The sequence below is a fragment of the Podarcis muralis genome, chromosome 16 (genome assembly GCF_964188315.1).
Source record: "Podarcis muralis chromosome 16, rPodMur119.hap1.1, whole genome shotgun sequence".
NCBI classification, from domain to species: domain Eukaryota; kingdom Metazoa; phylum Chordata; class Lepidosauria; order Squamata; family Lacertidae; genus Podarcis; species Podarcis muralis.
Window position 1 is genome coordinate 24,241,629 of NC_135670.1, and position 26,195 is coordinate 24,267,823.

The following is a 26,195-nucleotide window of genomic DNA, read 5'->3' on the forward strand; positions in this document are numbered from 1 at the left end:
GATGAGGCCAACAGCCTAGTCACTAAACCATGGAAGTACCTTGTTTTTCCCCACAGGCTCACGTTGGCCTGTGGCTTTGCGGCCTGTTCGTGCATTGCGTTTACACGGAGGAAGGGATTGTGTGAATTATTTTTTAAAAAAATAATTTTTATTAGTTTTAACATATAAATTATAAAACATACCACAAAACTTCACCACTTCTACAATCTTTTTTTTTTTTACTTCCATCAGCGCCTCTGATGATCCACTGTTCTAACCGCTTTTTATGCATTTCTTAAATTCATATTGCCTTTAATTGTCTTAACTAACCCTCCTCCCCTTAATCCATTTTTGCAATAGTTCCAATAATTCTCCTCACAAAACCTCTTGCAAACCTACAAACGTAGTCTGATCATCACAAATACTTTTCATATCATCTGTAAATTTACTCCAGTCTTCTGTGAATTTCTGGTTCCGCCGATTACGAATCCTTCCTGTTAGTTTATCTAGTTCTGCATAGTCCATTAATTTCATCCTCCATTCTTCTTTTGTTGGTAATTCTTCTTGCTTCCATTTTTGTGCCAATAATATTCTTGCTGCCGTTGTTGCATATAAAAACAATTTACATTCCTTTCTATTTATATCACTTCCTACAATGCCCAGTAAAAATGCTTCTGGAGTGTGAATTTTTTTTTTGGGGGGGGGGGGTTGACCTGCTAAGTGACTTTGCTTTCCCCCAAAGACCCCGGAAGTCCTGGCCACTATCTCAGGCTACCTCTCTTCACCCCCCAAGGAAGCCAGCGCTCCTCTCCTCCAGCCACGCCCTCCGGGCCTTGCAAGAGGTGACAGAAGAAACTCAGCACTACCTCCGAGAACTAAAGCGTGAGGCAGAGTCGCAGAGGCACCAGGCCCTTCAGACCCAGAGGGAGAAGGTGAATGGGGTTGAGCTGCCATCTCTTGCCTGGGGGTGGGATATACCATATTTTTCACTCTATAGGACGCACTTTTCCCCCTCCAAAAATGAAGGGGAAATGTGTGTGCGTCCTATGGAGCGAATGCAGGCTCCTTGGCTTCAGCGATAGCAACGCAAAGCCTCCGAAGCGCAGAGGGAGCGCTCCCTCCGCGCTCCGGAGGCTTCGTGTTGCTTTCGCTGAAGCCTGGAGAACGAAAGGGGTCAGTGCGCACCGACCCCTCTCACTCTCCAGGCTTCAGGCAGCTATCCACAAGCCTTCGGAGCACAGCAGGAGTTCCAGCCGCACTCCGAAGGCTTGCGGATAGCAGCCTGAAGCCCGGGGAGCGCAGCGCCAACTCCCGCTGCACTCCCCGGGCTTCAGACAGCTATCCGCAAGCCTTTGGAGAGAGGTTGCGCACAGCTAAAGAGGAAGCCAAGAGAGCCAGTGGGGTGGATCCCGCTTGCTGTCTTGGCTTCTTTGCTCTTTGTGGCTGGGGGGGGGGATAATTTTTTTCTTCTTTATTTCCCGTCCTAAAAACTAGGTGCGCCCTATGGAGCGAAAAATACGGTAACTAAGGCAGCCTGGGGGCCACTGAGCAAGGAGGGTTTGGGATCAAAGAGGTTTGCTCCATTAATGATGGGAGAGAAATTGGCTGCCGGCCAGAGCCCAGAACACCAGAGTGGAGTATATAGCCCCAGCTCAGTAGGAGGCAGCTTTTGATACATCCATTCCAAGTGCAGTCCTCTAATTGTCTGGCCAACTGCTGTGACTTTTCTGCCATGTCAGGAGCGGGAGCTGAGGCAGCAGCAGGAGAAGCTTCACCTGGAGAACCAGTCGGCTCTAGATGCTCTGAAGGAGCAACTAGTTCAGGTGAGCAAAAACTGCCCCCCCCCCAATAGCTCTGTGCAGCTGTGGCTGCCTTCCTCTGGATTTTGACCGCTGTGTTTCATGCAATGTCGGAGATAAAGGTAAAGGGACCCCTGACCATTAGGTCCAGTTGTGGACGACTCTGGGGTTGTGGCGCTCATCTCGCTTTACTGGCCGAGGGAGCCGTCATTTGTCCGCAGACAGCTTCTGGGTCATGTGGCCAGCATGACTAAGCCACTTCTGGCGAACCAGAGCAGCACACGGAAACACCTTTTACCTTCCCACCGGAGTGGTACCTATTTATCTACTTGCACTTTGACGTGCTTTCGAACTGCTAGGTTGGCAGGAGCAGGGACCGAACAATGGGAGCTCACCCCATTGCGGGGATTCGAACCGCCGACCTTCTGATCAGAGGACCTGGTTTTAAAAGAGCACCTCTCCACAGCTGCACATGTAAAGAAAAATAAATGTTCAGCACACACAAATTATAAAATAGTCAGTGAAGTAAAGCTCCTCTTCTATAATGCTAGAACTGGTGGGAGCAGGTTCCGTAGTTCTAACTATGCACTGCTTGAAGAAATATTTTCTCTTTTCTACCTGGAACCTTCCAGCTTCATTGGTGGCCCTGAGGCAGGGATGGCCACTAATTTGGATGGCTTTAAAAGAGGATTAGCCAAATTCACGGAGGAGAGGATGGCTCCACAGTCAGAAGGAAAGGAGCAGGAGGGGAGAGGTGCTGTTGTTTGGTGGGGCTGAACACATCCCTGTAAACTGCTGGGACTCTCATTCCAAAGGCAAGGAAGCCATTCCCAGTTATCAGGAGCCCAGTTCCTGTCCCATTTGATGGAACATCAGCCAACCATTCCGGACAAAGGTCAGCCACCATCTGTGGCAACATGGAACAGGGTTGATGCTAGGCGGTAAAAATGTTTGCCAAGCCTGCAAATTCTGCTGGGGAGTCAGACCATTGGCAGCTCTCCAGGGTTTCAGGCAGGGGGTCATTCCAGATCTCCTAGCACCCTTCTTCATGAAAAGCTCTGCCACTGAGCCAGGGCAATCCGGTTCCCCTTCAGGAGCACCTGGAAGACATCGCCACCTTGCAGAGCAGCTGGGTGAAGGAGACAGCGGGGAAGGAAGACGCATCGCTGCGCCAGCAGCTGCAGAAGGACGGCGAGCAGCAAAGCCAGAGAAGTGTGGCCTCTGGGAAGGGCAGGACATCCTGTCAACTGGCCAGTGAGTTTAAGGAGGAGCTGGAGGCGGAGGTGGAGAGGTGAGGACCCCAGGAGCGATCTGAAAGTACACGTCAATTGGGAGAACAGGTTACACCATGGTGAGAGGTTTGCGGTTTCTCTCTCCCCTTGCAGGCGCCTGTCCAGGGACAAGCCCATGGATTTTCACAGGAACCTAGAGGCATCTGGTTCGGAATTCAGACAGTTCTGCATGGTAAAGTGGAAGGAGCACTTGGGAGGCGTTTGGCAAAGGCCTGCCCCCTTTGGGCCATGTGAGAGTTGGGACCCCTGCTCTGTGCACACTGAGCCATTGCCTCCATGCACCCCTCTTGTCCAGCAAGGCTGCAGTCCAGTGCTAGAGCATCAGGGAAGGGGTGTGGTTCAGTGGCAGAGCATCTGCCTTGCATGCAAAAGGTCCCTGGTTCAATCCCAGGTAGACTCCATCTGAAATCCTGCAGAGCTGCTGCCAGTCAGTGCAGATGATTCCAATCTAGATGGGCCACTGGTCTGACTTGGGTATGAAGTCTGGGCAGCCATCTTGGGGCCACATGCCGGTGGTGAGTGGAGCCCAAGGCAAAAGTGGGCGGGGCAACACATGAGTTTTTTACCTTTGTACAGTAGGTTAGTTTCCACACTCTGCCCTCCACCCAAGGGACACAATTGCAGAACAGACTCTAGCCAGACAAAAGCACTTGCGGGGAGTGTATCCTTGGGGAGAGTCTGGAAGGCCAGACTGAGCCCTGGAGGGCCTCACCCCACCTGACGTTTGTCTCCCCTAGTTGATGACCTCAGTCCTTTCTGCTGCATTTTACAGCTTTTCCTTCCTCTCTCCTACCTGCTTTCTGCAGGGCCGAAATGAATACCTGCACCCCGGCCCACTCTGTTCTCCGGCGCTGAATGCAGACCCTTTCTCCAGCCAGCGCCTCTTCAGCACCCCAAGACTGTTGCAGCACCTGCAGAGACGAATCCAAGAACTGAGGGCGGAGAATGCCCTGTATTGCAGAGGCAGCACAAGTAGCTATGGCCATTTGTGGGGAGATCTCACCTGCAGAAGCAAGGTAAGAGCTTGTTTCAGCTCTTTGGGGACAGGGGAGTAGAAAGGGCAAGGTCTTAATTCCGCAGGAGCACTGGGTGGGTGGGTGGGGGGCAAACCTACCGAGAATTATTTGGCTTCCTGAGAAGCTGTTTCAGTTTTTTAAGGCAAGTTTCTAGTCCATATGGGAGCGAAGATATGCTTGAAAGTGGCCTGTGGAGAGCCAAGAAACTAAAGATTTTGAATGGCTGTCCATAGCATTTCACTGCTCTCAATGACAAGCAAAATAAAAGTTATGCATTTATTTATATTTTGTGGAGTGTATTATTTTACATAATGTGTGTGCATAGTATATTGCATTTTCCTGTATTTTCCATCATTCCACCTCATTGACTGGCCCTGGACTATGAGTTTTCTGCCTGATCCACTTTCTCCACATACGCATCATCTTACACATCCTGTATCCCACGCCCCTTCCTGCATTTCAGAGGCACCTGACATCAGAGCTCTCCTCCTCTCAGCTGCACAGGAAGAGCAGCTGGAAGTAGAACAGTCTTGAGTGGGACGGAGGAGGTGTCCCAACAGTGAGGAATGGTGCTTTGTGCGGAGTACAGCAGAGGAAGGAATAACCATGACCGGAAGAGCAGATTTTGAAGCTGCTGGTTTGAGGACATCACAAGAGCTCTGAAGCTGGAGGTCCAACTCGTCCAGCATCCTGTTCTCACACTGGGCAACTAGACGTCTCTGGTGGTCAATTAGATGTCTCTGGGAAGCCTGAAAGCTGGACCCGAGATATTAGTCTCTTGCAGCAAATAGTCCTGTAGCACCTTAAAGACTAACACATGTATTCTGGCATAAGCTTTCATCGGCTATAGACTGCTCCGCAAACACATGTGCCATCTGCAAGTAGGAAATTCATTTTTATAATACTAAACAGAGAGCCAGCGTGGCATAGTGGTTAGTGTCAGAGCAGGGAGAACCAGGGTTCTAAATCCCTGCTCAGCCATTAACCTCCCTGCCCATCACTGACTCTCAGCCTAACCTACCTCACAGGGTTGTTGTGAGGAAAAAATGGAGAGGGGTCAAAGCATTCATGCCACATTGAGCTCCTTCGAAGCAAAGTGGGATATAAATGTAACACATAAAATGATGCGATGGGGAACTTTAAAAAAAAAATTTAAAGTGCTGAGTTTGGGCAGCTGTTTGTGGCTAATCTGGTCAGTTGTGTGATTGTGGCTATAATTGTGCTATAATGGCAACCAAGGATGGCAAAGGGTCCCTAAGAGATTCCTCGCAAGTGGTGATAAATTTGTCAGAATAAGCCTTTATCTTTAAAAAATAATAATAGTAGGATTTCTAATCAATTTTTTGAAATGGAAGTAAAAGGAGTTCAAATTGATGATGCTGAACAAGAACTAGACAGTAAGAACTGTTGGATAGTGGAACGGTATCCCTCAGAAGGTGATGGAATCTCCTTCATTGGAGGTTTTTAGCAGAGATGGGGGGGGGGCACCTGTCAGGGATTTTCTTTAGCTGCAATTCCTGCATAGCAGGGGGTTGGACTAGATGACCCTTGGGGTCCCTTCCAACGCTACAGTTCTGATAAACGTCTGGAGATGTCAAAACAAGAAACATCCCAAGTCATTTTCTCTCCCTCTTCCCTATAATGCAGGGATAGGGAACCCTTTTCCCCCTCAGTCTGAGTTTTAGTCACAGTGAGATAAGCAAAGTGTGTTGTTGCATTTTATTTCAGGCTTTGCCAACCTGGTGTCCTACAGATGCTTTGGACTACAATTCCCATAAGCCCCAGCCAGCGCACACACCAGGTGCATGCTTACTTTATGAAGTCAGAAATGTAGTGCAAGACTACTGTAAAGGTTACTATTATTTTAATGCGTCATGGGTTTTTTTAAAAAAAAAAAGTTCACAAGGCTTCAATAAAATGTAGACTTTATTATACATATCAAACCATAACACTCAAAATTACCATCAACTTGTAAGAAAAGTAGCCGTGCCGCCCTATAAATAGTTTTGTACAGCCAGATATTTCTGAAGTCCTTTTATACACACTTCTTTCTTCAGTGTACAACTGAGTTCAGAGGTTCTGCTCGGATATTCCCCAAGTCAAGGGCTGAATCCGTTTCTTCATCAATTTCTCCAATTACAGCCCTATAAGAAAAGAAAAGTACTGTATTGTAAACTGCTGCAGGTGAAATGCTTCAGCTCTGAAACAAAGTTGATATGCTGAAACAACATTTCTTCCACTCAGTAAGTACTGTATTTTTCCACCTATAAGACACCCCCATGGATAAGACACTCCCATTTAAGAAAATGGGGGGAGATACTATCCGTGTATAAGACGAGCCCAGATTTTGAACATTATTTTAGAGTAATAAACCATAGTCTTAAACACGGAAAAGTACGGTATCTTTTTATCCTAACATATAGCACAGAAAAACTTAACAGGTTATTTCAATTGGTCTACTCTGGACATGATTTTGTTGGATATATAATCTATTGGTATAGTTACTTATGAACTATAAAACAGAGACATCAAAAGGGAAACTTTCTGAAATAATGTCAAGCTACAGTAGCTCAGTAGGTAAGAGCACGAGGCTCTTAATCTCGGAGTTGTGGGTTGAAGCCCCACATTGGGCAAAAGATTTCTGCATTGCAGGAGGTTGGACTAGATGATCCTTATGGTCCTTTCCAACTCTGATTCTCTGATATCCACCTGGAAAAGAATGGACTGCACTTTCATCAGACATGTAAGGTCCTTGACTTCTTTTTGCCAGGTGGAACAATCACCCCATGTGCTGTTCTGGGGGTTCTCCTGACCCCATCAGAGCCAACCTGGGGGACAGAAGGTGAACAAGTGTGTGAATGTATGTTGTGCTGGTGGGACTACTTGCGCTGGACCTACCTAGCACAACTGTTTAGTTGAATCTGGCCCCTTGAGAGCTAAGCAAATGTGTTGCTACTCATATTGCACTACCTTTAAAAAAAAAAGGAGGGTGAGGCAAACTTACACATTATCACCTCTTACAATGTACAATCCCAATACTACTTGTTCCACTCCTTGTGAAGAACTGAACACTCTTTCATGGCTTTCATCCAAAATCAAGTTGATGGTCTGATCAAAACCCTTGAGCGTTCCCTTTAAGAAATAGAAATGTAAATTGAAAAAGAATGAAGTACTCCAAACTCTCAATATTTATCTTGATTCATAAACACGTCCTAAACACAACATTACACCACTCACTATGATAAAGCTTTAATGATTAAAAGATTTTTTACGTAACCCTTCAGAGGAACTCCCTACACTAAGTGATTTTAACTTATCAATGCAATTCATTTTTCCATGGGCTCTTTTGTTTTTCCCAAACAGCAGCCTTAAAAAGTAGGAAGATAAGGCTTTTGAGAACAGTGGTCATTGATTTGCAACTTGCTGCTATTGATATATATATATATATATCTCCTGCAAAAGTTTAATCTGTTCAACTCTCAAACAGTTTCCACTCTTCTAGGATAGACATGTTTTGCAGAAGTAATAGTAAGTTATTTACAGCAAGGTTCTGAGCAAAATACTCACTTCTAGTAAACTGCCTATAACCACATAGCACCAAGGTCAGTGGCGCCTAATTCAGAACATATTTACTTGACATGTCTGATGAATTGTATTGCAATTAAACTTGCAGTCCATCAAAAGCCAAGATATGTGTGCAGCCTAAGCATCTACTTCAAAGTCTGAGGGAAAGGCCATAGTTCAGTGTTTGGAGCATCTGTTTGAATAAAGAAAAGCCCACATTCAATCCCTGTCATTTTCAGAGACCCTTGCCAGAAACCTTGGAGAACCCATGTGGGTCAGTGGAGACAGTACTGAGCTACATGGACCAATGGTTTTACTTAGTAGAAGGCAGCGTCTTGTGTTCCTAAGTGCCACTCTGCTTACAGAACTACTTGTGTATTCCTGTAAATACAACTCAACCGCCTTTAAAAGATCAGGGCTTTATTTTCCCACGTAAGTATAATCTAGTACAAAACATTTCCAATCATTTACATATTTAAAAACAGGATAAGACTTATATTTACAAGCAATTCTTACCACGATCATTCGGCCGTCTGAAGTAATTACAGCAACAGTACCTGAGACTCAAGTTAAAGAAATATTTTGAAACAACATACATATAAACAACAGGAAAATGAGTTTCCTCTGGATTTAGTGCCTTTTAAGAAGCTGAGTGTGAGGTTGAAGAGGTGTGTAGACCAGGACGTCATAGGACACAAAGAACTGAGGAAAGAGTGAGAAATTCAACCTCTTGCAATCACCAAAGCTGATAGAAAAGGTTTCCCATGCCCACCTGTTTTAAGGAATTTTTGTGGGGGGCAGTGCCCTTGCTGTTGAGATGCAAATCTTAAGACTACAATACCATAGCTGTCAACCTTCCCTTTTTTTGCGGGGAATCCCCTTATTCCAGCGCCGTTTCCCACCGCTATCCCAGATTGTTAGATATCCCGTAGACTGTCCCTGGGAAGGGTAAAGCTGCTGATCTCTTATTTTCAAGGCTGCTGATCTCTTATTTTCAAATCTGAAAGTTGACAGCTATGCAATACCCATCGACCCCTAGCAAGTGCAGCCAATCTTGGACCACAATTCCCATTGACCCCGAGCTAGAGCAGCCATCTTGGATGATTAACTAGCAAGGGCTGATGGGAGTTGTAGTCCAAAACAGCTCCCTCTTTGTGTCGCTCGGGGAGTACCTGTATCCCAAACCACCTGGAGGGGAGAAGATTGATGGAGGCTGGTTTCAAATGGTTAAAACCCATTATAAAAAAAGAGCAGTGGAAGTGGCCGCGCGCGTCCCACCCAAGGCAACCCAGCCCACAAAGGGATGGAAATTTTCGCGTGTAACTGAGAAAAAGCAGGAGCGTTAACGCGCAGGCGCAGAATTCCGCTTCAAACCAGTGTCGTCGTCCCCCCCCCTCGCCCGGTCTCATAATGCAGCCCCCCCCCCCCCCCGACAGACAGGCCGCCCGCGGAAGGATACGGTTAATGTAGTTCTCCAACGCGGAGGTCATGGCGGCAATCCTTCCCGGCTCCCGCTGAATCCAGCTCCCGCGAGACTTCCCGGTATCTCGCGTGAAAGTGAGCGGAGGCGGCCCCTGAAGCAAATCGACACCCGGGGCTTCAAGCGGCGCATGCGTAGAGACGCTTTTGTGTGTGCGTAGAGATACTATAGATAGAAAAAAAGGGATAAGCAACGCCTTCTGCCGGAGACGGAACTTCCTGGTTCCTTCTGGAGTTTTTCCACGACCGCCCCAATAGAAAACTATGATGGGTGCCAGAGAATCGTGTGTGTGTGTGTGTGTGTTGGGGGGGCTGTATTTGCACCAGCTGTGATAGGATAATAGCACCGTGTCTTGCCCCCTCCTCGAACCCACACAATACTAGAAGCAAAGGCTTCTAGATAGAGATAGGAAAAGGAAAGAGCACGGCTGTTTTGCAAGGTAAGTGCAGCCACCCATTTATTTATTATATTAGGGTTTCTATACCGCCCTTCGCCAGCGGGCTAACACACAACACATTCGTACTGCATAATATAAAACACAGGGCACGGAAAAATCAAAACAAGTATAATATTAATAATAATAATAATAATAATAATAATAATAAATGCACTGTTCTGCCCGAATTCTCCTGGCAGCAACAGCATAAAAAGAGGAGAAAATCAGCAAAAGGTTACCTGAAATACAAAGCCAGCACACTAATGCAGGTTTAACTTAAAAGTGTGACCCCTCCCTTGAATTCAGTAAGACTTACCTCTGAGTCGGCATGGTCAGGAGTCTGCTGAAAGTATATATAAGAGCCATTGAACTGAATGGACCTAAATAAGTCACGTGTGCATCGATTTCAATGGGTCTGCTCTGATTTGGGTGGGACTAAGCTCGGATGCAATCCTTGGGAGGTTTGGGTGTCTTTGACTGGTTTCCTATATGGAGAGCCTGGCTGCTGGATCAGACCCTCTAGCCCAACATCCTGTTCCCACGGTGCCCAAAGCAGATGCCCCAAACGGAAGCAACGCAAGCAGAAAATGAACACCACAGAAACTGTCCCTACTTGGGGGTGATTTTCCAGCAAAAATGACATTTTCTTTGCGTTATTGTCTCTGGCCCCTTATGCAATGTTTTTGCCTCTTGACTTGAATGATCTCCTCCTAACCCCCACTTAGACACGTAACGGGTACAACTTCGCACCCTTCCCAACACTGCAAGCCGGATCTGCTGTTGCTGCGCTTGGGGCGCCTCTCCTGCTCGGGAGAAGGGGCTGCCGGCCAGGGGGTGGCGGTGTGCGGATCTCCTGCCTGCCTGCCGGGGTGCTGCTGCTGCTGCCGCCGCCGGGGAGAAAGGGGTTAAAGCGCTGTACGCTTTGCGGAAAACCCCCGCCGCCTTTTCACTCTGAACCTGCACTGCTGGGGAGACGGAGGAGCGATCGGGAGCGGTTTTTACGCCTCCTGCTTCCTCTGGTCTGCTATTATTTTAAAAGGGCTGGTCGGGATTCCGATCCGGATTGAGCCAAGCGGTGTGATGTGAACGCAATCACTCCCCTTTTTTATATATACTGTAGTTACCACTTTTTGCAAAAGCGCTTAAGACAACCGCTGGCATAGCAGCAGCAGCAGCAGCAGCGGATTGCAAGCCACAGCGGCCCCGATCCGCAAAAGGGGATGCTTTTCCTCGCGCAATGGGACTACTCGTGGGTAAGTGCTGACCATCTCAGCTGGCAGACCGGGAAGGCCCCAGTTTACAGCAAAGGCGGGCTTTCTTTAAAATCAAAGGAAACGAAATGAAAAGTCTCGCTGAGTCCAGTTGGGCTTGCTCCTGAGTAAGCCTGCATTTGACTGAAGCTGTAAGTGTCCGCGAGTTTGGGTGGACTTTGGGTTTACTTTCAGAGATGGCTAGTCCACTCCGAAAAACACTCTGAGTTAGGCATCCCACCAAAATGGGAGAAATCTCTAACATTCCTGGACATGTTACAGATAGGTAGCCGTGTTGGTCTGCCATAGTCAAAACAAAAAAAATTCCTTCCAGTAGCACCTTAAAGACCAACTAAGTTAGTTCTTGGTATGAGCTTAAGATATCAGTCTGTACCTGGACATGAAAAGCAAACCTGGTTTAATTTACCTTAAAAAAAACCAAAAACCTTAATTTTTGGTAGGTGTCTAAAGACTCACTCACTTGCCCACCTACAAATTCGTTTACGAATTGCAGCTATAGCTATAGGGGAAAGGTGTGTGGTTTACTTGAGTCGCTTTAATTTTACAGCATCTTGACTTTCCCCCCCTTTAAAAATTACATCCCACTTATGGGGATGTGGTAGTTGTACATTAGAATCATAGAGTTGGAATAGACCACAAGGGCTATCGAGTCCAACCCCCTGCCAAGCAGGAAACACCATCAGAGCACTCCTGACATATGGTTGTCAAGCCTCTGCTTAAAGACCTCCAAAGAAGGAGACTCCACCACACTCCTTGGCAGCAAATTCCACTGTCGAACAGCTCTTACTGTCAGGAAGTTCTTCCTAATGTTTAGGTGGAATCTTCTTTCTTGTAGTTTGGATCCATTGCTCCGTGTCCGGTTCTCTGGAGCAGCAGAAAACAACCTTTCTCCCTCCTCTATATGACATCCTTTTATATATTTGAACATGGCTATCATATCACCCCTTAACCTCCTCTTCTCCAGGCTAAACATGCCCAGCTCCCTTAGCCGTTCCTCATAAGGCATCGTTTCCAGGCCTTTGACCATTTTGGTTGCCCTCCTCTGGACACGTTCCAGTTTGTCAGTGTCCTTCTTGAACTGTGGTGTCCAGAACTGGACACAGTACTCCAGGTGAGGTCTGACCAGAGCAGAATACAGTGGCACTATTACTTCCCTTGATCTAGATGCTATACTCCTAGATTGTTGACAGCTGGTCTTTGGGAACAAATTCTGTAGCTCTGTCGGCTGCAGTCATCCACTTACCTGGGAGTAAGACTCACTGAGCCACTGTAGTGCAGCAGTCAGAGTGGGTTAGAGTGTCGGACCTGGATCTGAGAGACCACAGTTCAACTCCCCACTTAGCCATGAAAATCACTGGATGACCCCAGGCCAGTCACTGTCTCGTAGCTGAACCTACCTCCCAGGGTTGTTGTGGGAACTGAAGAGGGGGAGAACCATAGATGCCACCTTGAGCTCCCCGGAAGAGAAGGTGGGGTCTAAATGCAATAAAAAACAATAAAAACTCAACTAGGTGTTACTAGTAAACATGTCATAGAGCAACCCGATATAGCCACTTTCCAGCTGGGGCTGATGAGAGTTGTCTTTCAAAACATCTGGAGGGCTCCAGGTTGATGAAGCCTGTCTCTTAACATCTGCCTGCATGTTGACAGGCTACTTTGGGGAATAGGGTCTGATACCAATATCTGGCAATATTCGGGGTTATCTACTGCCTCTGACCCTTAGGGCAGTTCGTTATTTATTTTGAGATATGTATCTTGCTTTTCTGCTCCAGAATGACTAACCCCGTATTTTTAAAAAGAAATTCTGAATTAAAAAGAAAGAATCAGAAGGACCACAGAAAATTTGCAAAGGGAGAAGATGGATTGCATTGTATGAAGTTATTTGTCACTTTGCCATAAGTGAGCGATGCTTTGCGTGAAAAGCATCCTTTTGTCTGCCTGCCTGGAGCAGTGTTGTTCCCAAACTTGGGGCTCTAGCTGTTTTTGGACTACAGCTCCCATCATCCCTAGCTAGCAAGACCAGTGGTCAGGGATGATTGGAATTGTAGTCCAAAAACAGCTGGAGACCCAAGTTTGGGAAGCACTGGCCTAGAACAACATTCCCCAACCTGGTGTCCTGCAGACATTTTGGAGTACAGCTCCCACAAGCTCCAGCCAGTTTAACATTTCCTTGGGTGAGCTATATAGATTATATATCAGTAATCTTATTGATACACTCTCTCATAAAGTGGTAAACTTCTCACATGTGGCCCCTTACTTCTCTAGCTGTGGACATCCAACAAAGATGGATGGTGGAAAATTCAGGCCGGACAAATGAAAGCACTTCTCCACTCAGCACATAGTTAAACTGTGGAACTCACTGCCACAGGAGGCAGTGATGGCCACCAGGTTGGATGGCTTTAAAAGAGGATCGGACAAATTCATGGAGGGGACGGCTATCCATGACTGCTAGCCACATGGGCTTTGCTGTGCCTCCAGGTCCTGAGATCAGTTGCTGGAAACTACAAGAAGGCAGAAGGTTGTTGTGTTTGAGTCCTGCTTGATGGCTTCCCATCAAGGCATATGGTTGGCCTCTCTGAGAACAGGATGCTGGACTCGATTGGCCACTGGCCAGCAGATTCTCCTTGTGGAATGGACCACAGATTTAAATTGTTTTGAGACTCATGGGTATTGCAGCTTGATGAGGGTGTTTCAAACTCAGTTGAAGATTATACACCCTCTCCCAATACAGTGCTACACTTCCCAGGTCCTGAGGCGGTTATTAAACTTTAGAATCTTAAGATGTGCATATGTTCCGAAATATTCCCATTTCCAGCCTTTTCATAATATTAATTTTGGAACTCAGCGTTTCTTGAACCCGGCACAGGTTCTGGCTGATGTTGATGGCAGTTATCATCCAAAACATCTGGAAGGCACCAGATGAACGAAGCTTGGATTAAGGAAATGTCACACTTCTAGCAATCCTAAGCAGGTTTACTCAGAAACAACTCCCGCTGAGCTCAGCGGGGCTTAATCCCCAGTACCTGCAATTTTGCAGCCCTTTTGATGATGTAAATGTGTGGGTTTTGCCAGCCTTACCCAAAATAGCAAGGCAGGAAGGAGAACTCAGTAGCTGTTTATTTGCATATGTTAATTCATTTAAATGTATGCACATTTTAAAAACAGCCTATTGTCTAAGACTGGGGCTTGCCACTTTGTCCAGAGAAAGAGAGAGGGAGGCAGACGCTGCTGTTTGCATAGAACATGTAAATGGGTGCATATTTTGTTGGCATAGAACATTTAAATGGGTGCATATTTACATTTCCCTGAACAAGGATGCTGAGATGGGCGAGGAGAGGAGAGGAAAGGAGGGGAGGGGAGGGAAGGGACCCTGTCAGGCAGGTTTGAAGCACAGCTGGTCCTGATTCTGTCTAGGTGCTGGGAGTACCTGGAATGGATGTGCTTTTGAGCTGCCTTCGGGAGTGCTAGGGTGATGGTGGGCAGGATGTCAGATAAGGCACCAGAGAGTCTGGGGGGCTTCTTTAGTAAATGGAAGAAGGCAGCTCTTGACTTCTGATTGCATCCTAAGGAACATCATTGCTGCTACTTTCCGTTCAGGGATTATCAGCACAGTTCTCTCCAGATGTTGTGGACTACAGCTCCCAGTGATGGCCGGCTGACCGGCTACACACGGACGAAGGCCGCCATGGAAATGCTTTGGCAGCCAGAGAGCTGTGACTTATTTGCATGCTTAATCTTGTACATTGCTCATGCTGTTTTGTGTGCAATTTGCATGAATGAGCTGGACATAGGGCCCGGCTTTTGAAACGCCCACAGGTTGCGTGAGGCTGGTTTCTGCAGCTTTTTTTCAAGGATGGAAGCTTTGTTTTTTTAATATAAAAAGGGCAATCTTCTTAAGATGCTTTAGAAACAGGTCTATTAAAATGAAGACCTATTCACCTCGCTGATGCTATAAAGGGGCAGTGGCAAGCAGACTCACAATTTAGGATTGCCTCTTCTCCATCTGTAGCACTGTAAGGACATATATTCACTGAAAGTGCTGTACAGTGGTACCTCGGGTTGCATACGCTTCAGGTTACATACGCTTCAGGTTACAGAAATCGTGCTCCGGCGGCGCGGCAGCAGTGGGAGGCCCCATTAGCTAAGGTTAAGAACAGTTTCAGGTTAAGAACGCACCTCCGGAACGAATTAAGTACTTAACCCGAGGTACAGTGGTACAGTGGTACCTCAGGTTAAGTACTTAATTCGTTCCAGAGGTCCGTACTTAACCTGAAACTGTTCTTAACCTGAAGCATCACTTTAGCTAATGGGGCCTCCTGCTGCTGCCGCACCGCTGCTGCACGATTTCTGTTCTCATCCTGAAGCAAAGTTCTTAACCTGAAGCACTATTTCTGGGTTAGTGGAGTCTGTAACCTGAAGCGTATGTAACCTGAAGCATATGCAACCCGAGGTACCACTGTACATTTATTTCTCCTACAGCCTGATAGAAGGACTGCTGTAGACATCTCATATGTTGGTGCCCTGACAGTTCAAAGCTGGCTGATGCAGACCAGTCATGGATTCCCCCAAAGAATTCTGGGAGCTGTCGTTTGCTAAGGATGCTGGGAATTGCTGGGAGACCTCTGTTTCCCTTGCAGATCTACAATTCCCAGAGTGGCTTAACAATCAATCTCTCTTCCAAGGAACTCTTATATAATTGTAGCTCTGGGGAGGGAAATGGGCACCTCCTGACAAGTCTCAGCGCACTTTACAACTCCCAGAATTCTTTGGGGGAAGCCATGACCTATAGCGCTTTAAATGTGAATGCGTGAACGTCGCCTGCTTCTTTCTTCAGTAGTGATGGGAAGAAGGACGAGGACACAAGGCAAATGTTGAAGGGGATATCAGTGCACCTGACAGTATGTCATGCACACACAGACGGGCTGCAACACTGCTAAGGGTGGCCTCCTTGACAGGGAGCAGCCCTCACCTTGAAGGCATCTCCTCTCTGAAGGCTTGTCTGGTTTCAGGAGAAAGATTCCTGGAGAAAGGAGAGCAGGAGGGGGCTTTGAACTGCCTGAGACTGAGACCTCTTGGTTTCGGCCTTCCCTGTTATGGTGAGGGTTTTATTTACTTTTGCCTGAACTACAGTGGTACCTCGGGTTACATACGCTTCAGGTTACAGACGCTTCAGGTTACAGACTCCGCTAACCCAGAAATAGTGCTTCAGGTTAAGAACTTTGCTTCAGGATAAGAACAGAAATCTGGCTCCGGCTGCGCGGCAGCAGCAGGAGTCCCCATTAGCTAAAGTGGTGCTTCAGGTTAAGAACAGTTTCAGGTTAAGTACGGACCTCTGGAACGAATTAAGTACTTAACCCGAGGTACCACTGTACAGTCATTATTTCTAAACTGGCATCCCTACGTATGCATTAGCACATGCAGTTTTTGCACAGATCTGCCTCTTACTTTGTCCTCCCTTTCTCCAATGTTGTAAGTTGCGACCACAGTTGCTCTCCAACTTTCCTGCCTCTTCTATTTTTGAAGACTTCTTGCTGCCTTCTTCTACAACCACAATGTTTACACCCTCCAATGGACATGCGGGTCAGAAATCCAAGAGGGCAAGGATCCAGAGGGGGATTCTGTTACTGCAATTTCAATAGAAATGCAATTCTTCCCAGGGAAGACTGTGGACAGGTGCTGCTGTGGGCCTGTATGGGTCTGTTGACCAGGGTCGGCGGTTTGAATCCCCGCAACAGGGTGAGCTCCTGTTGCTCTGTCCCAGCTCTTGCGAATCTAGCAGTTTGAAAGCACATCACTGCAAGTAGATAAATAGGTACCATTCCGGCGGGGAGGTAAACAGCATTTCTGTGTGCTCTGGCTTCCATCATGGTGTCCCATTGCGCCAGAAGCGGTTTCGTCATGCTGACCCATGACCTGGAAAGCTGTCTGTGGAGGACAAACGCCGGCTCCCTCAGCCTGAAAGCGAGATGAGCACCACAACCCCATAGTCACCTTTCACTGGACTTAACCGTCCAGGGGTCCTTGACCTTTTAATTATAGATGGTTAATTTTGAACCCCTGCCACGCTCTCCCACCTTTGAGTATTTTCAAAACTGATTTGGAGTGGTTGGCTCTTCACATCCTCTGTGACATATTACTGTGGTTATTATGGTTATTATTTAATTACCTGCCCTTTGCTGTAAGGTCCCAGGGCAGGTTGCAACCATTATAATACTGAAAACAGTTTAAAACAACTTACAGTCACGGAAATAAGATGGGTCCTGAAATACGCATCTCAAGTGTCAAAGGCCAGGGTAAAAAAGAGTGTCTCCACCCCCATCATTGAGGTCCAGCTCCGAGGGCCTTCTGGTGGTTCCCTCACTGCAAGAAGTGAAGTTACAGGGAACCAGGTAGAGGGCCTTCGCGGTAGTGGAACGGCCTCCCACCAGGAAATAAACAACAATTTGAATTTTAGAAGGCATCTGAAGGCAGCCCTGTACAGGGAAGTTTTTCATGTCTGAGGTTTTACTGTATTTTTAACCTTTTGTCAGGAGCCACCCAGAATGGCAGGGACAACCCAGTCAGATGGGTGGCATATAAATATTGACATTATTATTAATAATATTCTCCAGAAGCTGGATAATGAAGGTGCCAGATGCGTCTCTGTGGCAGGGAGTTCCACAGGTTGGGGGCTGCCACAAAGAAGGCCCTCCCCTAGGCCGCCACCCCCTAAGTCTCTGAGGGAGGAGGAACAAATAAGAGGACCTGCTCTACCAATCTTAGCACCTGAGGGGATCAATAGAGAAGGAGGCAGCCTTTAGGGTATTTGGGGCCTGAATTGTTTGGAGCTTTAACAATGGGGGTGCCTTCTCCTAAAGGACCTCCCATGTGGCAGCCTTTCTCAGAGGACTGTGCTCTATAAAGTAGGACACACCTTATTCTATAGGCTTCTCTACGTGCCCAGAGGCACTTCCATGTCTGACAGCAGCCAGTCTTTATAACGATTGTTCTGCACTGCTTTTAGCATTTTTGAGAAAATGTTTCTTTTATGCTGCCGTATACCACTGTGATGCTTTATGAGAGGGCAGTATACAAATACTTTTATGAATAAATAGCATTTATGCCAGACCTTGATGACGGGCAGCTGAATGTGTGAACTGGCCCCTAGTGGGGGCACCATTGGTACTGCCGCCATTTTAATTTCCCAGAATGCCCCTGATATAGCGTCTCAACAAATAAAAATGGTGGCGATCAGATCCAGCTGACCAGGTCAGAGGGGCCAGGATCTGTGGGTCTCATGGGGGTAAACTGGACCCTGGGAGATGCCTGAGGGAGCTGGCTGCTGATGCCAGGCCAGCCAGGGGGCCCTGTGAATAGTGCTATGTGCTTTGGTGGGTAAGCAAAGATCATGGAGTGTGTTAACTCGCCTGGGGTTAGGAGCCGGTTCTTCCTGGGGCTCCTTCTTGACTCAAGTCGGCAACCTCCCACTGCAAAGAGAAACATCCCTGCTGTGGGGCTGCGTGCCAGGAAACGGTCTCTCCATCTGCTTCCTTCCGCCCCATTGCAGAATCATTTCAATGCAGCGACAGAGAGAGAACACGTGATTCAACGAAGCATTTGCAAATTCCCTTTATGCAAACGAGTTCTTCTTCCTCCCGGAGCAAAGGAGCGATTTGCATAAGCTTCATGCAAATTCATTCAAAGCCACCAACGCCTTTGAGTTTCTGAAACTTGCAATTTGCAGTCATGCCTGCCTCTTTCCCCCGCCCTCCCTCCCCTCTGTTTTCTCTACCCCACCCCACCTCCAGGCATCAAAACTAAAATTGGAGCCCTCCTCTTGACGCTCCCCTCTGCTACTGAAGGACGTCCCGCAGAAATGGATCCGCCTAGCCCTCGGTGGTGACTCCACCCAAGACCTCCCCACGGTTTTTTTGAGGCAGGTAAACCGTTGACCGCCCTGTTCAGAGGAGCGTCGGCTTCAGAGATGGCTGGGGCTGCTGGGCCCGCACTCTGGGTAAGAGGCTCTTGCCCTTTTGTGTAAAAGCTTCTGTCAGTTCTGCATGTTATCAGTTAGGATGTCTGTAGTGCCATCATTGTAACTGACCTGTAATGGAAGCAAAAAACAGACAGGTCCCTGCCTCAATGAGTACAGTCAATGTTCTCATCGACTGAGCTTCATACAAGTGGGGCGTCACTTTCACATCTGTTCTTGGTGTCAAAAGACCCCAACATTTTGTGTGTGTGTGTGTGTGTAAAATCCACACCCCAACATTTAGAAAATACAGTGGTGCCCCGCAAGACGAATGCCTCGCAAGACGGAAAACCCGCTAGACGAAAGGGTTTTCCATTTTGGAGGTGCTTCGCAAGACGAATTTCCTATGGGCTTGCTTCGCAAGACGAAAATGTCTTGCGAGTTCCTGCAGGGTTACCCCCCCCCTTTTCCCCAAGCCGCTAAGCCGCTTATCAGCTGATCCGCTAAGCCGCTTAACAGCTGATCCGCTAAGCCGCTAAGCCGCTTAACAGCTGATCGCTAAGCTGCTTATCAGCTGATCCGCTAAGCCCGCTAAGCCGCTAATAGCGCTAATCCGCTAAGCCACTAATGGGCTTGCTTCGCAAGACGAAAAAACCGCAAGACGAAGAGACTCGCGGAATGGATTCTTTTCGTCTTGCGAGGCACCACTGTACCTGGATTATCATAGAATCAGAGTTGTAGAGTTGGAAGGGACCGCGAGAGTCCTCGTCCAACCCCCTGCAACACAGTAATCTTTAGCCCAATCTGAGGCTCAAACCCACAACCCTGAGACCAGGGGTCAGCAAACTTTTTCAGCAGGGGGCCAGTCCACTGTCCCTCAGACCTTGTGGGGGGCCAGACTATATCTTGAAAAGAGCAAAAAAATGAATTGCTATGCCCCACAAATAACCCAGAGGTGCGTTTTAAATAAAAGGACACATTCTACTCATGTAAAAACACGCTGATTACCAAACTGTCCACGGGCCAGATTTAGAAGGCGATTGGGCTGGATCCAGCCCCCGGGTCTTAGTTTGCCTACCCATGCCTGAGGCTCTTGAGCCACAGAGGTGTGGAGCATGGCTTGACACTGCTTTGAGAGCCAGTGTGGCATAGAGGTTAGAATGTTGGATCGGGACCTGGGAGAGTCCAGGGTTCAAATCCCCCACTGAGCCATGAAGCTGGCTCTCAGCTTAATTTCCTTCTCAGGGTTGTTGTGGGGAATGAAGTGAGGAGATGGAAAACCAGCTATAGCCTCCTTGAGCTCCTTGAAGAAAGAGGTAGGATATCAATGTAGCAAATCAATCAATAAACGAACGAATTCCTCTTTCAGGACCCGGTGACTTTTGACGAAGTGGCCATTTACTTTTCCCCAGAGGAGTGGGCGGAGCTGGCAGATTGGCAGAAAAATCTCTATAAGGATGTGACAAGAGCCAGCTACGAGATGCTGGTTTCATTAGGTAAGCTAAAAAGGTAAAGGTACCCCTGCCCGTACGGGCCAGTCTTGACAGACTCTAGGGTTGTGCGCCCATCTCACTCTAGAGGCCGGGGGCCAGAGCTGTCCGGAGACACTTCCGGGTCACATGGCCAGTGTGACGAAGCTGCTCTGGCAAGCCAGAGCCGCACACGGAACGCCGTTTACCTTCCCGCTAGTAAGCGGTCCCTATTTATCTACTTGCACCCGGGGGTGCTTTCGAACCGCTAGGTTGGCAGGCGCTGGGACCGAGCAGCGGGAGCGCACCCCGCCACGGGGATTCGAACCGCCGACCTTTCGATTGGCAAGCCCTAGGCGCTGAGGCCTTTACCCACAGCGCCACCCGCGTCCCCTCTTAGGTAAGCTATTTGCTGTTTATTGGATGGCTCACGGGTTGTGCTTACCTGATGAATTTGAAGGGCTCCAAAAGGCAAGAGGTTTTTTCACTTCAGTTACAATTAATATCCCACTTTGGACTTTGAAAGCTTTGGGCCTCCAACTGTTGCTGGGGTACAGCTCCCATCACCCTGACCATTGGCCATGTTGGTTGGGACTGATGGGGTTTGGCATCCCACCTCAAACCTCTCAGAGCTGTGTATCTCCAGAGCAGTCAAAACTGTGCTGTTATAGTTTTGCTGCTCTTGCAACGGCTCCCACCAGCCCTGACCATTGGCCCTGCTGACTGGGAATGGCAGGAGTTCTGCAGCATGCAGAGGACTCTGCATTGGCCACTCCTGCTGTAGACCATACCCAGCTAGACTGATCAGTGAGAGACCATGTGGTATAGTGGTTAGAGCTGGGGTGGGCAATTTTTTTTATCCACAAAGCTCAACAACTTTGGTCGGCCCTCACGCATGTTCAGTTCATCAAATCTGGCCCTCTTTGAAAAAAATTTGGGCACCCCTGTCGTAAACTGAATCGTTCGTAAACAGGACTGTTCTTAAACCGAGGTACCACTGTACTTTTAAAAAAAGCACTGAGGCAGGGGCAAAAAGTGAGGGGGTGTGCCGTCTTGTTCTTTGCCTCAGGTTACATAATGTCTTGGGCTGGTCCTCAAGTGCCCTATCAATCTCCACTTTACTAGGCCTCGCCTTACAGAAGCCCGACATCATTTTGAGAATCGAGCGAGGGGAGGAGCCTTGCGTGGGGAGTCTCCAGACCTCAAAGGCAAGAGAGGTTGCACACCACAGCATCTTTGGTGAGTCCCAAGCTCATAGATCGGAATATTGGGAGCTTCTGGTTGCTCTGAAGATGGCCGCCAAATCCGGTGTGCCAGTACGGCAGGAGATGTGCTCTACATTGCATGCTCGCATGGTGTTACTGGGAAGAAAAGTGTACTGAAGATTTCCTTGTCTCTAGAAGCAAATGGTGTTGCAGGCTAAATGTTTTATTTTGCTTAAGAGGAGGACGGGGACCCCTTTCTGCCTCAAGGGCAACAGGCTTTCCAGAGCAGCTTTCCAGGGGCCACTTGCTGGAATGGGTGAAGGAGAAATTTGGGTTGCCTTGAAAGGGGAACCCTTCCGAATTTGTGTTCTTTGCAACAATACACAAACCGAATCACAGGTCCTGCCCCTCGAAATTCGCACATCTCTGAATTGTGCAATGTGACGTGTACAAAATTGCATACAGTGGTACCTCGGGTTAAGTACTTAATTCGTTCCGGAGGTCCGTTCTTAACCTGAAACTGTTCTTAACCTGAAGCTAATGGGGCCTCCCGCTGCTGCTGCGCCGCCGGAGCACGATTTTTGTTCTCATCCTGAAGCAAAGTTCTTAACCCGAGGTACTATTTCTGGGTTAGCGGAGTCTGTAACCTGATTGGGCCCTAGAGCTGCCCAATCAGCATGAAGTCTTCACGTCCTTTGTGCTGATTAGAGCCAATCAGAGTGTAAGGAGGTGGGTCAGCCACTGAGGATTGGCTCCTAGGGCCACTCTGGAGAAGGTGTGCAGGAATAATTAATTAATTAATTGATTGATTGATTGATTAATCCATCTACCCTGCCCCTCTGACAGGGTTACCTCAGCTACTCTGGGCAGCTTCCAACAAAATACAAGGGGACCAGAAGAAAAACAACACATCAAACATTAAACGTTTCCTGAAACAGGGCTGTCTTCAAATGTCCACAAAAAGTCATTTAGGTTTTTTTAGCACTGAGGAGAAATAGTTCTGTATGCTCCAAAAGCTAAGCATTTAGGAGCCCTGAAAAGACAAGGGACTTCACTTTCAAGAGAATGGTGTGCCAGGGTCACCATATAAACTTGAAAATTCTGGTAATGTCCAGGGGATGGGGGCTAATTTGGTGCCCTCTGTCTGCCTCTGCCAATCACCCCGCAAAAAGCTGAACAACTAAGCAACTGTGTCTGTACTTTTACTTCTTGAAATAGGGCAACCCTAAATTAGAAGGTTATTGTATAACCTTAGAAAAGGACTCGGGTGCGAGGAGGAGTTGCTGTGACTATTACGAAGGGCCCTTGCACTTCTGGATTTGCTGCTATGCTACTGTAACATGGTCCCTAAGGCTGGACCTCTCCACACTGGGCGGTGGTAAAAAGGCAGGTTTTTAACCCTTCTTGATCAAAACATAGGTCTTCCGTTGTGATCTCACCAATTTTCTGTTGGCTCACATACAACCTTTTGCCTTTGTCTCCTGTCGTTGCAGATGGCCAAATCCTGATTAAGAAAGAATCCTGCCTCGAGGAGCAGCCACCATGCTGTGTGGGGCACCCAGAGGTGCTAAAGGCAGGCCCGAACGGGACCTTCGGTGAATTTTCCACGTGGCCAGGGAGCCACCTTGGGGCCAACTCAGCTGTGAATGGAATGGCCGCTCTGCCACCTTGGTCCACTAAGCTCCAGTGGCAGAACGTGCAGGTGCCCCCCGTGGAATTTCAGGTGGGGCACCCAGGGGTCTCTGGCAGCGCTTTCTGGCCTGCCGGTGTCACGGTGCCCCCACCTAGCACCTACGAGGAGACGCTGCTCATCTGCACCCAGTGTCAGAAATGTTTCCCTGCCCGCTCGGCTCACGGCACCCCCTCCGGGGGAGAAGCGACGCAAGTCTGCCCCGAGTGCGAGAGCAGCAGTGGCCACAAGGGCACTCCCGCCGCGGCAGACCCGCGAAGCCACAACGCAACGATGCAGCCCTGCTCTTGCAGCCACTGTTCGGGGCTTGGCGTCCGCCAGAGAGTCCCTAAGGAGGAGAGGCCCTACAAGTGCGGCAAGTGCGAGAAGAGCTTCCGCTTCGTCCACGAATACACGTGGCACCAGAAGGTCCATGCTGGGGAGAAGATCTACAAGTGCGGCGTGTGCGAGAAGGTCTTCCGCCACAAGCAGGAGCTGATGTGGCACCAGCGGGCGCACACGGCCGAGTGGCCCCACAAGTGCGGGGTGTGCGGGAAGAACTTCCGCTTCAAGCAAGAGCTGACCTGGCACCAGAAGACGCACTCGGTGGAGCGCCCCTACAAGTGCGCCGAGTGCGAGAAGAGCTTCCGCTTCAAGCAGGAGTTCATGTGGCACCAGCGGGCGCACGTCGGGGACCGCCCCTACAAGTGCACCGAGTGCGAGAAGAGCTTCCGCTTCAAGCAAGAGTTCAGCTGGCACCAGAGGAGCCACGCTGGGGAGAAGACCTACAAGTGCCCCGGGTGCGACAAGAGCTTCCGCTACAAGCAAGAGTTCTACTGGCACCAGAGGATCCACACGGGCGAGCAGCCCTACCCCTGCGCTTCCTGCGACTCCACCTTCACCTGCCGGCAGGAATACATGCGCCACCAGAGGCTGCACGACGGTGAGAAGCCCTACCAGTGCCCACACTGTGATAAGACCTTCCGGCGAGGGTCCACCCTGATCCGGCACCGGCGGATCCACATGGGAGAGGGGCCCTTCAAGTGCTCCCACTGCGACAGGACCTTTGGCCAGAGTGCCAACCTCATCAAGCACCAGAGAATACACACGCTGAAGGACGAGCCTGTGGAGAATGCCCACAGAGAATGGGGCCCTTGTTTGCAGGGGGTGGGGGTCCCCTCTGTCCAGCCCGAGGCCGTCAGTGTGCTGAGCCTGAAAACGGTTTCCGTGGGGGCGCTTCTCTTGCTGAACCTCCAGGAGCCGAAGCAGGAGAAAGATCCAGCCGGGAATTCTTGGGAACCCCAAATGTGACCTCGGGTTTTTTTTCAGGACCCCCTGTAAAAAAAGAAGGGGAATTGGGCTTTGTAGAAGGGAGAACAGAGAGAGATCGATTCCACACTGGTAGGTTTGGGCCGATAGGTCAATCTCCAGAGTTTCGGGGGCAGATCCCCCAATGGCAGACATTACAAACTGTAAAGTAAGGCAGTGCCCTCTGAAGTGTGGAGGGAGGGGGAAAGGGACCCCCATCAAATCCCGAGGAAGAGGCAAATTCTGTTGGTGAGGCCTCTTTGGAATATGTGAAGGCAGCGCTGCCCCCAGCTGAGCTGAACGGGAGCGATGCGTTGAAAGATGTGGCTGAGGCTCTTGCTTCCATGTAGACCAGCAGCATGGTGACATCTGGCCAATGTGGCTGTTTTGGACTACAACTCCCATCAGCCTCAGCCCGCATGATGGTGTGAGCTGGGGTTGATGGGAGTTGTAGTTGAAAACAGCCCTGTCAGCTGGGGCTGATGGGAGCCGTAGTCCAAAGCAGTCACATTGGCTGGGGCTGATGGGAGTTTTAGTCCAAAACAGACACCTTGGCTGGGGCTGATGGGAGTTGTAGTCCAAAGCAGCCACATTGGCCAGGGCTGATGGGAGTTGTAGTCCAAAGCAGCCACATTGGCTGGGGCTGGTGGGAGTTGTAGTCCAAAACAACCACATTGGCCAGGATTGATGGGAGTTGTAGTTGAAAACAGCCCTGTCAGCTGGGGCTGATGGGAGCCGTAGTCCAAAGCAGCCACATTGACCAGGGCTGATGGGAGTTGTAGTCCAAAACAGCTGCATTGACTGACGAGAGTTGTAGTCCCCCAAACTGCCTGAAGGGCACCAGGTTGGATGAAGCCTCTGCGTTCACAGCCTCTGGTGGTTATCTTAGCACCACCGTAGTGCGCAATGTGATTGATTGATTTATTTTTGCCTGATCGTGCCAGGCTCTTCTTGGGAGACAAGGCCGCTGATAATTGTTTCTTTATAGATCTGGCACCCTGCTTATTCATCCCTTCTGTCTCAACTTGCTTTGCACCCAGAAAAAACAACAACACCCTCCTGGCTCCCAGGTAGTCGCTTCAAACTGTTGGCTGAAATCTTATTGCTGGGCCGGGGGTAGGGGTTTGTATTCAAAGTGCAGACTGAGAATACCTAAATGAGAAAGCAAAATAGCCCCTTGAGGGTGTGCTCTTGCACCTGCCCAAAAGAAGACTTGCAGGTGCTCCCCGTCAGAATTTGGAAACTGCAAGGAACAGACACCCACCCTCCCCTCTCAGAATCTCTGCATCGTTACAGTTGCTCTGAGCCTCAGTTTCCCCGACGCTCGGATTTAAGCTGGTTAGACATTTTCTCTCCAGCTCTCCCTTTTGCCACCCAAGAAGCTTTCGCCTAAAACTTCCTTGCTTTGACTTCAGTGCTGTTCCTTTTGAGCATTGGCACGGAGAGGTCCTCGCTTGGAGTGATCTGCACGTTGTAAGGTTCTTGCTTTGGGAAAACCAAATAAGCACCTGGAAATTAAAAGCTCCGTTGCCTGGGATGTTTTCCTGTACATGATCAGAAGACTTTTGCACAGCCCCTGCCTTGTTCAGTGTGTCTTGAGAAGAAAGGCACCCCGGCTGACCGTGCCGAATTTGGTCGCCTGTCTGCCTCCTTTCATAGCCGCGTCCCATGATGGCTTGGAGGGGTGGACTCTGTAGTTGGGACAATACCCGAGCGCTGATGGTTTCTGCACATTGAAGCAAAAAGGCAGCAATGT

At 48.8% G+C, this 26,195-nt stretch overlaps 3 protein-coding genes across 5 annotated transcripts in view; 2 read left to right on the forward strand and 1 right to left on the reverse strand.

The window, feature by feature from the left end:
- LOC114586185 (uncharacterized) overlaps window positions 1-5,274 on the forward strand; it is a 28,071-nt gene extending 22,797 nt beyond the window's left edge. The window contains exons 19-24 of the mRNA XM_077920675.1: window positions 722-911; window positions 1,719-1,802; window positions 2,873-3,069; window positions 3,164-3,242; window positions 3,877-4,086; window positions 4,550-5,274. Of these exons, the coding sequence (XP_077776801.1) occupies window positions 722-911; window positions 1,719-1,802; window positions 2,873-3,069; window positions 3,164-3,242; window positions 3,877-4,086; window positions 4,550-4,609 (820 nt within the window). The 3' untranslated portion in view covers window positions 4,610-5,274. The remainder of the gene's footprint in view (window positions 1-721; window positions 912-1,718; window positions 1,803-2,872; window positions 3,070-3,163; window positions 3,243-3,876; window positions 4,087-4,549) is intronic.
- A 720-nt stretch (window positions 5,275-5,994) lies between these two features.
- LSM8 (LSM8 homolog, U6 small nuclear RNA associated) lies at window positions 5,995-9,211 on the reverse strand. The gene is made up of 4 exons (XM_028709260.2): window positions 9,110-9,211; window positions 8,167-8,207; window positions 7,091-7,218; window positions 5,995-6,230 (listed from the first exon to the last, which is right to left on the reverse strand). Exons 1-4 carry the CDS (start codon window positions 9,138-9,140, stop codon window positions 6,140-6,142), a joined length of 291 nt encoding a protein of 96 aa, XP_028565093.1. The 5' UTR covers window positions 9,141-9,211; the 3' UTR covers window positions 5,995-6,139.
- A 79-nt stretch (window positions 9,212-9,290) lies between these two features.
- Window positions 9,291-24,804, forward strand: ZNF26 (zinc finger protein 26). Of its 3 annotated transcripts, none has more exons than XM_077920759.1 (5): window positions 9,291-9,569; window positions 18,625-18,830; window positions 20,158-20,284; window positions 21,383-21,496; window positions 22,956-24,804. In XM_077920759.1, exons 2-5 carry the CDS (start codon window positions 18,801-18,803, stop codon window positions 24,440-24,442), a joined length of 1,758 nt encoding a protein of 585 aa, XP_077776885.1. In that variant the 5' UTR covers window positions 9,291-9,569; window positions 18,625-18,800; the 3' UTR covers window positions 24,443-24,804. The 3 variants fall into 3 exon arrangements, with proteins under 3 accessions (XP_077776885.1, XP_077776884.1, XP_077776886.1); XM_077920758.1 differs by lacking the exon at window positions 9,291-9,569 and adding an exon at window positions 10,157-10,819; XM_077920760.1 differs by lacking the exons at window positions 9,291-9,569; window positions 21,383-21,496 and adding an exon at window positions 10,157-10,819.
- The last annotated feature ends 1,391 nt before the right edge of the window (window positions 24,805-26,195 follow it).

Bases quoted from the DNA above. Each gene is read 5' to 3' on its own strand.
- LSM8 (XM_028709260.2), bottom strand. From the start codon at position 9,140: ATGACCTCCGCGTTGGAGAACTACATTAACC. The intron at 7,219-8,166 runs GTAAGAATTGCT...TATTTCTTAAAG, and splicing joins CAGACGGCCGAATGATCGTG to GGAACGCTCAAGGGTTTTGA. The intron at 6,231-7,090 runs GTAAGTTTGCCT...CTTTTCTTATAG, and splicing joins ATTGTAAGAGGTGATAATGT to GGCTGTAATTGGAGAAATTG.
- ZNF26 (XM_077920759.1), top strand. From the start codon at position 18,801: ATGGCTGGGGCTGCTGGGCCCGCACTCTGG. The intron at 18,831-20,157 runs GTAAGAGGCTCT...TTCCTCTTTCAG, and splicing joins CTGCTGGGCCCGCACTCTGG to GACCCGGTGACTTTTGACGA. The intron at 21,497-22,955 runs GTGAGTCCCAAG...CTGTCGTTGCAG, and splicing joins TGCACACCACAGCATCTTTG to ATGGCCAAATCCTGATTAAG.